We start from the raw sequence: 17041 nt of genomic DNA, 5'->3' as shown, positions 1-17041 counted from the left end.
ATATGCAATGAAACATTTCACATGTTCACATGCACACAAGCACAAATATAGACCCCTAATTAACAAGTTATAGCGTCTACAGAAACAGAAATGTGACTCATGATGATTCTTTGTCCACCTTAGGTCAAAGAAAGACAAAAGTAAAGGGGTAATGAAGGCTGAGACATCTGATCCTGAGCCAGAAGGCCTGACGCTGCTAGTTCCTGACATCCAGAAGACTGCAGAGATCGTCTATGCTGCCACAACCAACCTACGACAGGCCAACCACGGTGAGAACAATCTACTATTTCCCAAATGCTTCCGTTAGGTGCTGTTTATTAAATAATCATGGAATGGTTACATTTTTAATAACTTTGATTAAAATACTTAACAGATGGGTATTTAATGAATTTCCAGTTTAGAATCATTGACTAATTTTTCACTTGTATTTTTTCTACATTTTAGACACTACAATAAAGTCATCAATACACAATTGAAATTTAGTGACCAATAAAATGTTAAAGGGTTAGTTCACCCAAAAATGAATATTCTGTCAGTAATTACTCACCCTCATGTTGTTCCAACCCCGTAAGACTTTCGTTCATCTTCGTAACACAAATTAAGATATTTTTGATGAAATATGAGAGCTGTCTCACTCCTTCATACAGTAGGCTACTAGGTAATTGCATTTGCCAGCCTAGAGAAGCTCTTATGGATTTGGAACGACATGAGGGTGAGTAATTAATGACAGAATTTTCATTTTTGGGTGAACTAACCCTTTAAACGAATCAAAACCATTGTATATTTTAGCTTCTTCAACAAAGTTGCTCTGTCTAGATTCCAGCTCCTTGTTCATTCTCAACCAACTTCATAAAGAGCATCCTGGGGTGGTTTTGCACTCATTTAGTCCAACTCATCCATTTAAAATAAAATGCATACGTACAATTTTAAAAAGTTTAAATGGGGTCTGTAAGATTTAAAAAAAAAAATTAAAGAGATTAATTCTTTAATTCAGCAAGGATGCATTAATAGTGACAATAAAGACTTATATTGTTACCAAAAAAAAATCCTTTTCAAATAAATGCTGTTCTTTTAAACTTTCCTTTTATCAAAGAATCCTGAAAAAAATCATCTCTTTTTTTTGGGCAAAAATATAAAGCAGAACAACTGTTCTCAGCATTACGGTTTCACCAAATCAGCATATTTAAATGATTTCTGAAGGATCATGTGACACTGAAGCCTGGAATAATGACTGCTGAAATTTCAGCTTTGCCATCACATTAATTTGTAATTAATTACAGTTTTTTTTACTGTATTTTCTATTAAATAAATTGAGCCTAAATAAATGAGCATAAGAGACTTAAAAACATTAAAATAATCTTACCGACCCCAAACTTTTGAATAGTAGTTTGTTTACAAAAAGATTGATCTTACCCAAATCTTACCCATGAATTTTACTGCACCATTTAAAGTCAGTTTCCCTCTAAAACCCTTTTAAGAAAAGCTGTTCATGCTCTGTGTCTCTGTAGGGCCTGATTTCTTAGGTGCTCAAGACTTGAATCAGAGCACAAGTGAAAGCAGGATAGTGCTGGATGTATATTGGTCAGTCTGCAGAGTGATGGTGTGTATTTCACAGGCTGAAGACACACTCCTCTCTTATCTGAGGGCCCCGGGGGACATGGAGTGACTGTTTGCTCTGACAAAATAAGCCAAAGAGAAACGGCTCTTCAGCACAGAGCCCCACCAGAGGCTCTCGAAAGCCTGATTGCGTTCTCGAAGGACTTTTAAATGGAGAGTCAGCTTTACTGGGCAGTTTCGTTTGTCAGACTAGACTTAATCTATGTCGTGCTAATTCTTTAAGATTTGATCCAACAGCCCTTAGTCATGACCAGGGTGCATTTCCAGACAGGGAGGTTGTATGATCAAGTTTAGTCCCTTTTACGCTGACCTCATAAAAATGGATGTGACCATGACAATTCCTAATCCTGGGGTTTAAAGCTCTTGAGAAGTCACATCTGTTTATTAACATTTCCAAACTGTCTTTCTCAGGTCCTCTAGGGCAAAACTAAGAGAAATTATTTGTATTAATTAACAGAAAGTATTTGTTCCTAAGGCAGAAACCCTTGTCATCAGGTGTGCGGGAATTTCCTGCGTCACTGTATCTCCACATATAACTATCACCCTCCCTTGGGTATCTCTTGCTCTCATTCTCTCTGTGATGAGTGAATGAAAGGGGCGTTAAACGTGGTGAGGCGGATCAATGCTGCTGTCACCATCCATAAGGAAAATCTATATGATAAGAGCAGTGAGACATTACTTACCACCCCATTTAACTGCTTAATTAGTAATCCATCTTTTTTTTTAACCGCCAGAGACTGCGCAGTCAGGGTGTCTGATTGGTCGAGAGTGGTTTCTCATGGTTCGGTATCGATATCGCCATCAGTATCGTGCACTGATGTTAGTGGGATCTATCGATGTCGGTTGGATTTTATGTGGCTCGTATCCAAAGCGCAGCTGTTATCGGCCATGTTAAATGCAATGGTAATTTGATTGGCTGTCACAGTGCATGTGCGTGTGAGGAGGGACATGTCTCTACACCCACTGCGGAATGGGCGGAAATGCCATAAAGCTCCATAAATATATGAAGTTTAATTGTGTTGTTACTCTAACGGCCTCTATCCGCAGGTCTAATATGTCTCACTGGAGTGGTGATGGTCTGCTGGTGCCGTTGTCATTAGTCTGGCGCCCTCTCGATAACAATCTGAATTGGGGGAACAGAAATGCAGCGACTCATTTGTGTAACAACATGACATTTCGTGCTTATTGTCATTTATCAAGATAATAAATTTGCAGTCAAACGCGTCCCATTGGGAGTCTTTTAATTATCAAGTCAAAAATTTGATCAGAGTGGGCCTTTTTTCTTAGTAGTGTATTTTGTTTACGCAGAGTTACATACACTCATTCAGGTTACTTTGCCTGAGGGATGTAGGGATGTGTTGGTTGTTTAGAGATGAGAAGATGGAAGATGTGACCCACTCGAACACTCCCTCAGGCTACTCTGAAACACACATTCACACACTATTTTTTGATGTGTCTGTCTTCTGTTTCTCAGAGAGGAAGATGGCGGAGAGCTCTAAGAAGGCAGCAACAAGGCCCAAACCGCTGTCCATCTTGCGTTCAATGGAGGAGAAATATACAGCAGCAATGAAGAAGCTACAATTTGGTGAGTCTTGAACTACACATCTCTGCTAGTGCTCGAGTTTTTACTGGCTGATAAGACTAGAGAGCTTGTATAATAGAATTGACTCTTTGAACAAGCATTTTATTAAACATTTTACACACTATTTTTCCAAATAATTTTGAATATTTTAGGGATGCAAGGATATCGATACCATATTGGTTAACAACCTTTTTTTTTAAGTCATCAGTTTCCTCTATTTTTAAATTTCGATTATCTTTGCTTTCATCTATTACTTAATTAAATTATTCTTTAAAACACTAATAATGTAGTTACACTGTTTATATTATACGTTATAATGTTTTAATGCTTAAATTCACTTGTAGCATTTAGAAATTGTTTAGAAATTTGTATTAGCTATTTATTTGTTTTTTGGTCATAACATGAAAATAAATATCAACTTAGCGGTATCAGCCAAAAGTTTACTATTGGTGCATTTGTTCAAATTAATATTTAACAACACATTAATATATTTATGGTTGTTTGTTGCTTAATGGTCACATTACATGCAGGTAAACAAAATATTCCAAAATAATAATAATAATAATAATTTTTATTTAACATTCTTATGTTTTAATTAATTACTAGCTTTTCATTAACACCAAATGGATCACAAACCCTGATTTAAACCTATTTTCCCTTTTATTTTTTATTTTTACATTTGTACCAAATAAATAGTCAGTGGATGGATGGAAATTGCTGTTTTCCCTTCAGCTGCTTTTTTCCCTTTAAGTGCACTAAATATTTGAAGGAGCACAATGCATCTGAATTGAAATGGGGAGGATTGTGTTATCTTGCTGGTAGAATGGCTTTCCTTGTTGTCATTTCACATCTGTCTTTGCTCTGATTGATGACAAGAGTTTTGTTCTGCCAAAAATGATTTAGCCCAACCTCAGACGAATGAGGTAATCTCAACTGACGTGACTGTTAACATGTCTGCACTGGCTCACACAGAACAGACCCTTCAGAATGCACAGTATGCCTGTTTCTGGAGGAAATGTGATGAAACGTGAATCTGATCATATCTTTCAGGCGTATTGCATTGGCATTGTGAATGCTGATAACTAACTGTCCGTGTGTGGTCTCTTCCACAGACACATTTGAAATGGTGTGTGAGGATGAGGACTCTAAGCTGGTGTTTAAGGTGAACTACCATTACCTGTCTCAGGTGAAGAACGCCAGCGATGCCAACAGTGCCGCCCGTGCTCGACGATTAGCACAGGAGGCGGTCACGCTCTCCACCTCCCTCCCTCTCTCCTCCTCCTCCAGTGTGTTTGTCCGCTGCGATGAAGAACGCCTCGACATCATGAAGGTATGGATAGACACCCTCAGCCCATCCACTGACACTCTTATATTTAAAAAAAGAGATTGTTGTTGATTCGAAAAACAGATCAATTTAGGCCACATCAGCATCTTAAATTAGATTAAAAGCACCAATTGTGGACCAGAATACATCTCATATAGACGGCTAAGATTTATTCCAGAAGCATTCATGCAATCAACTACATTATTAGCAGCGATGTCAGATTTGTAAACGAATCATTCTTTTATACTGGTTATTTTTGATGATTCTGTCAAACTGATTCACAGAGCATTTGTTGATCACTAAAACTCTGTGGAGGAATTATGACAAATTTAACTCAATATATGCAAAATGCAGATGGATGAGCATGATTAATGGCATCATATTTAATAAGTATATTTTAAATATTTATTGTGCTTGAGTGATAATTGCAACAAGTTAAAAAAATACAAATTTTATAATTTTACATATATATTTTATCATATATATATAATTATATTTTTATTATATATACATAAATGAAAAATAGTGTGTATGTATGTGTATGTATATATATATATATATATATATATATATATAAACGACTTAGAATTCATATAAATTATACATTTCTTTCTATACATTTTTATAATTTAAAACAAGTTAATATTCAAATAATGTGAATCGATTAATTGCACAAATAAATGAATAAAATGAAAGAATCGGATATGTCAGTGCTTTTAATGAGAGCAGACCAAGAAAGACTCAAGCCCTGCTGTTTACTGTGGGTCAACATGAACCTTTCGATCTCTGCTGCATGACAAAACAATCCCAGCAGTCACTTGCTTGTCTCGTTGTCCTCTGGTCTCTTGCACACACACTTAAGAGTGCACATACTCTTCCTAATGACATTTGAGATGTGTTTTTGACCCTGGCTGCTTTCTAAGTGTGTAAATGTCAATGTGTCTGGCTTGAGCTCGGACAGGCCAGACCACAAGCAGAGCCCCAGTCAGACTGGTCACTCACTGCTCTGTCTGTTTACACTGACCCCTAACAGCGGGCCAGGCCTCCTCAACACTTCATACAATTGTAATGGACATTAACAGTAAACTGAGCTTTGTGAGCTGTGTGAGCACAGCTTTGTGTGTGTGTTTAGTGTTGCGTTTGAATGGTCATGTCAAAACAGTCTTTACGCCTGAGTGCAGCTCCACTGCCTGCAGTGGAGAGAGATTTACTGGGTGGCATACTAGTCCTCCGATCTGCCTCTCTCTGACTCACATCTCTGCCTGTATCTGTTCATACGCCCTAGCTCTCTCTACAAACATGGTTTAGACACGCACAATCATTCCTGTGCTGTTCAACACAATGCTTTCATGTTCATTTTTGTCACCTTTGAATGATTGGAGGCTTGCCGTTTTAATGGCTGTTTTCATGCTTTTTCTTTCAGGTGTTGATAACAGGGCCCGCAGACACACCATATGCCAACGGCTGTTTTGAATTTGATGTCTACTTCCCTCAAGATTACCCAAACTCCCCTCCTCTTGTTAATCTGGAGACCACCGGTGGCCACAGCGTCCGCTTCAATCCAAACCTCTATAACGATGGAAAGGTTAGTGTTTTCATCACGTTTTCTCAGATTTTTCAGTGGCCAATACCGATAAATAGACTGTAGGTTATAAATATGAAAATAATGTTATTATATTGTTATTTTTACAAGTGTTTTTTACAGTTAGTGTTGGTATGGCAATAATGTCAAAAATGTCTGAATATTGAATGAATAGAAATACAAAAATATTTTTATTTGTATTTGATTTATTTATATTTGATTCTTTATTTATTTTTATTATTATATTTTACAAAAAAAAAAGATTTTACTGCCAATGGCAATAATCTAAAAAATACAGACTTTATTTGCCTGTTTGATTTATAACTATCAATCCCTAATAAGCTTCCTCCTCTGACTTGTAATCATTGTTTAGTTTAACCATATTTTTTTGTCTTCTCTTCATCTCCACCTGCTGTCATCCCTTCGGTAACAACCAGGTGTGTTTAAGTATCCTGAACACCTGGCACGGGCGTCCCGAGGAGAAATGGAACCCTCAGACCTCTAGCTTTCTACAGGTGAGCCAAATCCCGTTCATTTGTAGTTTCTCTTTCTTAAATAATAAGGTTTTTTTTAAGCTGTCCTTGACTCTCCTGTTCATGCTCATTAGTAAGGAAGGATTTCACTTCCGATACTGATACTGCACAAGTGAGGATGATTATTTTCGGTAGTTTTGAAGCAGTGGAATGCCGGAGAGAACACCTCTTATTTTTTCTTTTCTTTGAGAGCATTTTGTCATATCACCTACACATCGACCATTAAGCATTTACAACATTCCCATCCTGGCTTCCCTACAGTAATTATCTGCCCACATCTCAACCCCTCCTCCCTCCCTGCCTTCCTCCCTCCATCATACCTCTCTAAATAATAGGCAGGGGAGCTGTTTCACCCTGTAATATTGATCTGATCAGGCTCTGCTCCTCTCTCTCCTCTCACTTGTGCTCATGTACTGCTGCCAGCAGTTCATAGAAATGTCTCCATTGATTAGTGCTACAGTTAGTGTCCAGCCGATCAATAAATGGAAATCGGGCACTGGGACAGTAGTGCTTTGGTCACAGAGAGCTGTGTTCTTTTCACCTTTTCTCCTGATCTGTGTGTCTTTCCACCTTGGATTTATAACACATGTGTGTGTCTGTCTATTTTAGGTGCTGGTATCAATCCAGTCTCTGATCCTGGTGGCTGAGCCATACTTCAACGAACCAGGTTACGAGCGTTCCCGGGGCACGCCGAGTGGAACGCAGAGTTCCAGAGAGTACGACGGAAACATCCGGCAGGCCACCGTCAAGTGGGCCATGCTAGAACAGATCCGCAACCCTTCACCCTGCTTTAAAGAGGTTAGATATCATTCATCACAAACACTAATCGGCTCATGAAAGGGTGCCCGAGGTTCATGCATGCACATATAAACATTGGAGAAAATATTTGGGGGGGGAATTCTATATAATACAATATTTATTATATACATATGAATAATTTGTGTATGTGTGTGTGTATATACACACGCACACACATACATACACATACGTTACATGTATATGTTATATACAGTACTATTCAAAAGTTTAGGTCTGTTGGGAAAAAGAAAATGTTTCAAATAAATGCTGTTCTTTGCTACAGAAATAAATAACATTTTTAAATATATTTAAATAGAAAACTGTTATTTTAACATTTATTACATCAATCTCTGGGGTGGTGTGGCGCAATGGATAAGACACATGCCTTTGGTGTGAGAGACCCGGGTTCGAATCCACTGTGAGACACCAATGTGTCCCTGAGCAAGACACTTAACCCCTAGTTGCTCCAGAGGCGTGCGACCTCTGACATATATAGCAATTGTAAGTCGCTTTGGATAAAAGCGTCAGCTAAATGAATAAATGTAAATGTAAATCTACCCTCCTTAAGTCTAATGACAAATCAAAAAACTGACTTGGGACAACTTTGCTTAAAAACTTAAAATTTAAAAAATTACTTTGCATAAGTAGTCGTACCATTTTCTGGGACACTTGGAATTTAGCTCAGGAGCATTCCAATTTCGTTTGTAGATGTTATTACACACCTCTCAATAAAATCTGAAAATGCATATCAGAGCAAAAACCAAGCCATGAGGTCAAAAGAACTGCATGTAGAGCTCAGAGACAGGGTTGTGTCAGGATACACCTTTATTGAAGGTTCACAGAAGCATGTAGCCTCCATAATCCTTAACAGAAGAAATTTGGAACAACCAGGACTCTTCCTAGAGCTGGCCTCCTGGCCAGATGGGCTTTGGTTAGAGTGGTGACCAAGAATCTGATGGTCACTCTGGTTGAGCTCATATGGAGATGGGAGAAATTTACAGAAGGACAAACATTGCTGCAACACTTCACTTTTCTGGGCTTTATGGCAGAGTGGCCAGACTCAAGCCTCCCCTTAGTAAAGACACATGAAAACCCACTTGGAATTTGCAACAAAAAAAAAGCACCTAAAGGACTCTCTCAGACTGTGAGAAACAAGATTCTCTGGTCTGATGAACCTCTAGTTCCAAGTATCATGTATGGAGGAAACCAGACACTGCTCATCATCAGTAAGGTGGGGTGGTGGTGTTTTTCAGCAGCAGGGAGTGGGGGACTCGTCAGGGTAGAAGGAAAGCTCAACACAGCAGTAATGCATCATTCAAAACTGTAAAGGGTTTACTTTTATTTGTGTACACTCACAATAACAACAAAACATGCTTTTGTTAAATAAAAAAAAGAAAAAGGATGTGCTTTCTGCCATCTCGGTCTCCCTGAACTCTGTGATAGACTACTTGCCTCACAGACATGAAACACATATCTATTTACAGTGTGTATATATATATATATATATATATATATATATATATATATATATATATATATATATATATATTTATAAAAAGTGAAGCGCTGTGAATACTTTCCGGATGCACTGTGTATGTATTTGTATGTATGTTTATATTTTTATTAGGGCTGTCAAATTTAGCGCGTTAATAACGCGTTAACGCAAAATCATATTAACGGCACTAATTTTTTTAACGGACGATTAACGCAGCGCGTATTTTCTGTTTGACCCGTGGCCCAAAACCTAGTTGGAGAAATGCAGATACACAGTGTTGGCAACTTAGCCACATTGCAGACCCCTTTAGCAATTTTTTTCCCTTCAACAAAGCGCCCAAACCTTATTTAGTTTCTGAGAATATACCGGTACCGCCGGTACTGCTCTCCCAGCACGCGCGCGCCTCTCTCTCTCTCGCTCTCTGCGTCTCACGCGGAGGAGCAGCGCTTTAATTCAGTTAAACACAGATATTATGTTGCTTCTCTAATTTTACAAATATAGCCGAAATCAGAGCACGGATATTGTCTTTAGCTTATGTGTATTTGATTTCACCAGACGACGGCTCGATTATCAGAATTTTTGTGCAGATTAACGTCTTGGAAGGGAGAGCTGGTTATGTTTATTTGGTCGCGTTTCAGTCACCATTTCAAATTCATTCCGTTGTTTGACAACAGAAACAGTAAAATATACGTTTTATTGAGAATGTATTGAGAATTTAGCTTCATCAAAATGGGCACAGAGAGAGACAAACTACAATGTAATAATAAATGCTAAATGTACATTTAGCATTTTCAGAAGAGCTGCCCTGTCATGCAAAAATCTAAACATGTTTGTGTTAGTAAATTGCTCAGTGCAAAGAAAGAGAAGTAATGGGAACCTGGTATTTCTTTTTTCTTTCTACATGTGTCTAATAGACATGAACAAGTTCTTTGAAAAACATCTATGACCTTTGAAACATGTCTCGTCTTCATGCTATATTGACTATGGTTTCAATAATAAACATACATTTGCATAAAGCATCTATATTTATCAATGCCCACGTTGATTAGAGTATTACAAACTTGAAAAGTATTAATTTAAGGTATATTTAGAACAAATAAAAAATGTGCGATTAAATGCGATTAATCGCGAGTTAACTCATGACAACCATGCGATTAATCGCGATTAAAAATTTTAATCGATTGACAGCCCTAATTTTTATATATATATATATACATACACACACACACACACACACACACACACACACACACACACACACACACACTCTCTGCATCCGGAAAGTATTCACAGCGCTTCACTTTTTCCACATTTTGTTATGTTACAGCCTTATCCCAAAATGGATTCAATTCATTAGTTTCCTCAAAATTCTACAAACAATACCCCATAATGACAACATGAAAGAAATTTGTTTGAAATCTTGAGTGTTTCTTCAAATTGATTGGAGTTCACCTGTGGTAAATTCAGTGGACATGATTTGAAAAGGCACACACCTGTCTATATAAGGTTCCACAGTTAACAGTGCATGTCAGAGCACAAACCAAGCCATGAAGTCCAAGGAATTGTCTGTAGACCTCTGAGACCGGCACAGATCTGGGGAAGGGTACAGACAAATTTCTGCTGCATTGAAGATCCCAATGAGCACAGTGGGCCTCCATCATCGGTAAATGGAAGAAGTTTGGAACCACCAGGACTCTTCCTAGAGCTGGCCACCCAGCCAAACTGAGCAATTGGGGAAGAAGGGCCTTAGTCAGGGAGGTGAGCAAGAACCCGATGATCACTCTGACAGAGCTCCAGCGTTTCTCTGGAGAGAGGAGAACCTTCGAGAAGAACAACCATCTCTGCAGCACTCCACCGATACATACATGCATACATGCATACATACATACATACATACACCACACCACACATAAAAAAAGATAGGATATATATATATATATATATGCCTGAGGGTTTTTTTTTTTTTGTCTACTGTGTCAGCAGCACATTTTGAGTTGTCCTATCTTTTTTTTTATCACTTTTAGATAGATAATGATGTTCTCCACCCTCTCATCTTCTACCCTCTTTGTTTTGATTTCCTTTTGTCCTTGATATGGCCCCCACCACTAGATAGCAATCATCCATATGCTCAGTGAAAAGAGAGAGAGGAGAAAGGAGCTGCCTGAATCAGAATATAAATGAGTGAAAATACTGAGTTTTTGAACGAGGGATACGAATCATGAATGTGCTAACCCAAAAGTGTGCACTCATCAAATTATCAAACATAAACTCCATGATCAGACCAAAAGCATGCATTGAACTCTAGAAATATGGGTCATGAGTGTGTATTTTGTGTGTGTTTACTCTCTCAGTCTGTCATATAGTTGAAAAATCAGTAGCCAGATCAGACTACGTGAAATCACACCACACACTGGCATTATCCATCCATGTCATCTTAGGTCTAGTATGGGTATTTCAGCTGGTATTTGTTAGTTTGATGTCATGCCTAACGGCTGCTTCGCCGCCTCAGGCAGTTATGTGGCTGGTACATTACCTCTGTATCCCACAGTGGACACTAAACAGGCTGTTGCCATGGCAACCAGAGCATTGTTCGGAGGGATAAAGGGCCGTGGGGCTGTCGTTTGGGCAGAACCGAGTCAGGCTAGGCATCGACTGCTATAACACAGAAGCTCGTATAGGACTCATCATACTTACTGATGAATTATGTATTGGCCCAGACAGAATATGCATAATTATGTGAAATGGATTTAAATCTCATATTAGTTACTGAATATATTGAAACTAGGCAAAATGTTTAATAAACAAACATGCATGGAGCTGAGGATGTATAAAATGTGTGGACTGTTTGTAGACTCCATGGGCCTGAATGTAAGGTATTGAGGGCAGTTTGAATCATGGGAGCTTTAGTGTAGAGCTTTTTTTGTTGAGAGAGGATCTCTCTCTCATCCCCTCGGACATTTGCTTTCAGCTCTTTTAAGAGAGACCTGTGACGTCATCTACATGGAGATTGAAGTTGGTTTTATCAGACATAAGTTCAGCAGAATCTTAAATAGCACATGGACATTTAAGGCCCGATATACTCACGCCGAAGTTCTTTTTCGTTCTTCCTTTAGGGGGTAAAACGAAGTTCAAATTATGTGAGCAGCGATATACTGTTATTGAACATATAACGCTGCCCACACTGCTGAGTTCGTCCTTCGATTTTGCTTGAAGTATATCGGGCTCGTAGGGTAATTTCCAAAACCTAGGTAATTGCCTACTACTAGGCTTGCTGCGATTGTCAGTGTTACTGGTGTTACACAGTGTTCAGTTGCACACCGATTACATCACTTGCCCACCGTGGCATCGCCCCATCATCGTTCGCCCCCAAATTGCTGCTAATTCGTAAAATGCGCACAGGCATTCATGAGCGATTTAAAAGCGAGGTGGAAAAGAGAGAAACTCCAATGGTGTTGTGGCAGCATCCTTACAGAAGATAGAACCTCATTAATGAAACTCCACTCATAGTTGATTCCGATAGTTTAGAGTTTTCCTTTAGCCTGTTGTAGGCACAATGCAGCGCAAGCAATTGTAAAATAGTTTTTTTTTTTTTTTAATTACCAATTTTATAAATACCAATTATACTAAAATACCATTTTTTTGTGTTAAATGAATTTGAATTATTTAAAATCAGCATTTGCAGGCACAAATATTTAGTATGCAAATTTTGGCTAAAATAATTCATTTTTTAAACACTTGTGTGTGGAATGAATTTTAATAATTTAAAATCAACATTTCTATGGCTGCTTCTGCCATTGGACTATATGAAACAGTGTTTTGGAGTGTAGTACATCCATACAGATTCACACACACAAAGAGCCAGTCATGCATGGTAATAAATAGTGGGCTGCTGACTTCAAAAGAGGAAACACACACTCGCTCCTGCACAACAACCTTACACCGTAACTACGCTCATGTTCATTTTCTTTTAAATGGCATTTCTGTTTCTAACCCTTTTTCATCTCTCTCTCTCTCTCTCTCTCTCTCTCTCTCTCTCTCTCTCTCTCTCTCTCTCTCTCTCTCTCTCTCTCTCTCTCTCTCTCTCTCTCTCTCTCTCTCTCGCTTTCCAATATCATAATTACACATGTTCTAAGAACTGAATGAATATGAAACAAATGCAATATTATGGGAGAGGCTGTACCAGTCACATGTCTGGGTGGTTGACCTTTGTGTGTTTGAGAGAAAGATAGATTTATGAAGGATGGATGGATGAAGCGAGACAGCAAAAGAGAGAGAGATATAAGGCCGGTGAGGTTGAGCTCAGAGCCAGCGAGTAATGTGCAGTGGCAGCCGGGGTTTCCATGGCAACACTGGCAAGACCATCGATCACATGCACTCATTCCTGAATCCCTCTCGCCTGCGCTCGGTCTTTTCCCCCCAGAAGTTTGATCCGAACAGCGTCTCGCTTTTACAAGCAGGTTAAAGTGCACATCTCAATCCTGGGAGAGACTGTGTGTGTTAGTGAAGACACAACAGGTGGATTTTGCAGAAGCTGTTTATAAGGCTGTTTTCCCACTAGAGCTTTTGGTGTGGATTCAAGAGTATTCTGCGATTGTTCAGTTGGTGTGTAACCTGTTTTTTTTTATGAATTTTGTTACTTACAGTTGAAATTCAAATGGCATCAAGGTTTTTCAAACATGGATGGTATTTTGCTTTTTGTATAGTTTTTAGTACTCATTACTAATATGAAGATTTATATTATGTTTTGAGAATCACACAAAGCATACATTTTTGTTAAAACATTACATCTTTATTCTCAAAAAATTGACAAATTTATTTCCATAATATTACAACTTTGTTCAGAAAACATTAAAAATTTATTCTTGTAACATTATAACTTTATTCTCAAAACATTGATTTGATACTAGAATCATAAAAAAAAAAATGTTTTAAGTTTTTCTCAAAGCATTGACTTTTGTTTTGCAAACCATGACTTTATTCTCACAATATTAAAAGATTTTTCTCAAAACAGTACAAAGTTGTTCTCGTAGCATTATGACTTTATTCCCATAACGATTACAACTTTCTTTAAACATTATACATTTATTCTCAAAACATAATTTGTTCAAATTTGTTCACGTAGAATTCCGGCTTTCTCAAAACATTTAAGACTTTTTTGCCAAACAAATCTATTCTTGTAACATTACGACTTTATTCTTGAAACATTTATATATTTATTCTCAAAACATTACAAATTTATTCTCATAACGTTGACGTTCTCAAACATCTTTTTTTCCCTCATAACATAACTTTTTTTTCTTGTACCATTACAATTTTAATCTCATAGCCCCACAACTGTATTCTTGCAATTTTGACTTTGTTGTAATGTTGTGACTTTTGTTCTTGAAATGACACAAAATGAAAAGTTCATGAATTGTTTAGATCCTAATTCTGTTTAATACTTTAAAATGAACTAATAGCCACTATCATAACACATGGTGCGTTCAAGTCATCTTGTAAAGATCGTATTTACAAGTTGAGCGCACATGAACGCCACCACAATGTCGTAAATGCCAGTGGGGAGGTCGGGATTTTCTTTAATCCCCGATCTTTACGAGTTGGGGGCGTGTCAGTGAGAAACATGGCGGAAAATCAATACTTAAAGGTATTTAGCTGTGATATTGTCAGGCTTTTCTATTTACAGCTAAGTAAGCTAATTGCCTGCACAGAATATGATGGCATTATAATATAACAATGTAATAGCTTATAGTTTGCAGTGGCTTCATAAATTAACTAAAAACATAAAAAGCCTATGCTTTTTAAAAAATCAAAGCACACCTGATGCACATATATTTGTTCTTCATTTTTTAGAACTAGAGTTTAAGAACCTTACTGTATTTTTTGTGAGATTAATTAAGAGAAAGTACACCACCATCTTACTCCGGCGAAAGTGACTTGAACGCACCCGCCGTCGTAAACACGACTTCCCACCTCTTAAGTACATATTTCCCAGGAGGACTTGAACGCACCAAAAGGTGGTACAGTGGAAATCCTTTTCAGGTGGTACAAAGTTTGTTGTTGCTGTTTTAATCAACCTAAGAACCACTCCCGGTGTCTGGGGAAACGACTCTGATTCTGTTAAATCAGGGTGTTGTGACTGATATTAACAACTTTAATACACCGTCACTCTGTATGACGTGTTTAGAAAACAAAGAGAGGAGGAATATCTAGGAGACGCGGAATGAACGAGTGAGTCAGCTCTCGCCTTTGGACAGATTCGGAGGAAGTGTGTGTCTGTGTGAGCACGGAGTTCTTCTCTTTCCTGCCTATGGTCTTTGTTACCGAAAAGGTCACTTAGTTTGTTCGTATTAACATGCGCGGACAGGCAGTGACTGCTGGTAATCTGTTTGGTGCGATCGGTCATCTGGTCTTTATGAATCCGATAGGTCACTGGAGTCTCAATCTGAAGATCAGCAGATGGTTTTCTAGTGCTACTAAAATTTAATATGAGGTTTGCGTTTGATTTATGGGCTCTGTGGGAACTGATACAATTCTCTTTTCCAAGAACACTGATAATGTGTTTTTTAACACTAACCGCGTGCGTGTATTTGTGCAGGTGATCCATCGGCACTTCTATATGAAGCGAGCGGAGATCATGGCGCAGTGCGAGGGCTGGATCTGTGATATTCAGCAGTACAGCAGCGATAAGAGAGTCGGCCGAACCATGTCTCATCACGCAGCTGCGCTAAAGGTACAACACTGTCATACCAATGTAAATAGTGTCATTTGTTGTCGTTTGGAAACTGATTCCATGTGTTTTTTGCAGAGGCACACAGCTCAGCTCAGAGAGGAGTTGTTGAAACTTCCCTGTCCTGAAGGCCTGGAGCCGGATGGGGAGGAGTTTTCCGAGAAAAGCGCCTCGCTCATGGTGAAAGAGCTGCCCGGTCAGGACGCAGAGAAGCAGACGGACAGCCCAGACGCCCACTGTAGCGACGGCCAGCTATGATCCCCCTCTCCCCCTGAAGCCCCGCCCACCGCCTTTGACTATCCATTGATATTGAAAAAAAGACTGGATGGCTTTGGTGATTTAAGCCATCTTTTTGTCAATATTTGTATGTAAGAATCTAATTATGTAATAGCATAAAAAGAGAGGACAGACAAAACCAAGAAAATACGAGGAAATGAATCCGCTAACACCCACCGACACAAGACGAACCGCTGAAATCTATGCTGCGCCCTGAAGAAAACAAAAGAGATGAGAAAAGATCTTTTTATTTACTTGTAAAAGAGTATACAAATTTTTTGTGCTTTTTTTTCTTTTTTTCCCAAATTGTTAAATAACCACTGATTGATATGTTATTAAACTTGTTTATGTAAACAAAATGAAAGATGAAATCACAGTATATATAAGGGAACTGCCTTTAGTGGAGAATGTTTACCAAATGTTTTGTTAAATTTTTTTTCTTTATTTTGGACTGTTAGTGCAAGGACAGTTTGTACGTGAGAATATACTGGTCATTCTTTAAGCAAACTATTTAAAAGAAAAATGTAACACGCTCCCATACCCACTCTTCAGTTCCCACAATCCTCTGGTGACCCTCTGACAGTGCTTTTGGTTTCTACAGACTTGTGTACACTTCAATAATAAAGCCTGAATCGGACGTTCCTGGATGCTCGTTCAGGCTGATCAATAGCACGTTTTATTTTTGCCCTCTCTCTGCTTTTAAGTGCAAGTTTAATAAATGCAACCTGTTTTACTTTGCTTGGATATACTAATTAATGTGGTTCTGTAGATTGTGGTGAGTGTTTGTGCATGTGTAAGCAGAATTCACTTTTATTTTCTCACTTTCTCTTAGTTATAATGGAGGCTGAGCAATGATCAGTTTTAAAATCACTGTCAGCTTACAAGAGTAGAAGTTTTTAAAAATGTACTAGACAATAAGACTAATTAAACATCTGAAGTATGCAAATAGTGCATGTGCACATTCTACCTATATGGAGGCCTTGACCTTCTTGACTATATCCAACAGTTAGAATCATAGTATTCCATAATTGTATTAAATTGATATTCAAAGTATTGTAGTGAAATTCCCTTTAAGTCATTTTAAATGCAAAAAAATTCTGCACTCAT

At 38.2% G+C, this 17041-nt stretch overlaps 1 protein-coding gene across 9 annotated transcripts in view; it reads left to right on the top strand.

The window, feature by feature from the left end:
- Positions 1–16672, top strand: part of birc6 (baculoviral IAP repeat containing 6) — a 101303-nt gene extending 84631 nt beyond the window's left edge. For 8 of the 9 annotated variants that reach the window (XM_081347621.1, XM_081347620.1, XM_081347619.1 and 5 more), the window contains 8 exons: positions 124–269; positions 3092–3202; positions 4312–4529; positions 5947–6108; positions 6543–6620; positions 7248–7436; positions 15527–15661; positions 15737–16672. In XM_081347621.1, the coding sequence (XP_081203747.1) occupies positions 124–269; positions 3092–3202; positions 4312–4529; positions 5947–6108; positions 6543–6620; positions 7248–7436; positions 15527–15661; positions 15737–15916 (1219 nt within the window). In that variant the 3' untranslated portion in view covers positions 15917–16672. The remainder of the gene's footprint in view (positions 1–123; positions 270–3091; positions 3203–4311; positions 4530–5946; positions 6109–6542; positions 6621–7247; positions 7437–15526; positions 15662–15736) is intronic. The other variant, XM_081347625.1, reaches the window with a different exon arrangement.
- The last annotated feature ends 369 nt before the right edge of the window (positions 16673–17041 follow it).

The sequence above is a fragment of the Scardinius erythrophthalmus genome (assembly GCF_964197995.2).
Source record: "Scardinius erythrophthalmus genome assembly, chromosome: 19".
Lineage (NCBI taxonomy): Eukaryota > Metazoa > Chordata > Actinopteri > Cypriniformes > Leuciscidae > Scardinius > Scardinius erythrophthalmus.
The sequence above is the reverse complement of the archived record's forward strand: the minus strand, read 5'-3'. Positions and strand labels throughout refer to the sequence as shown.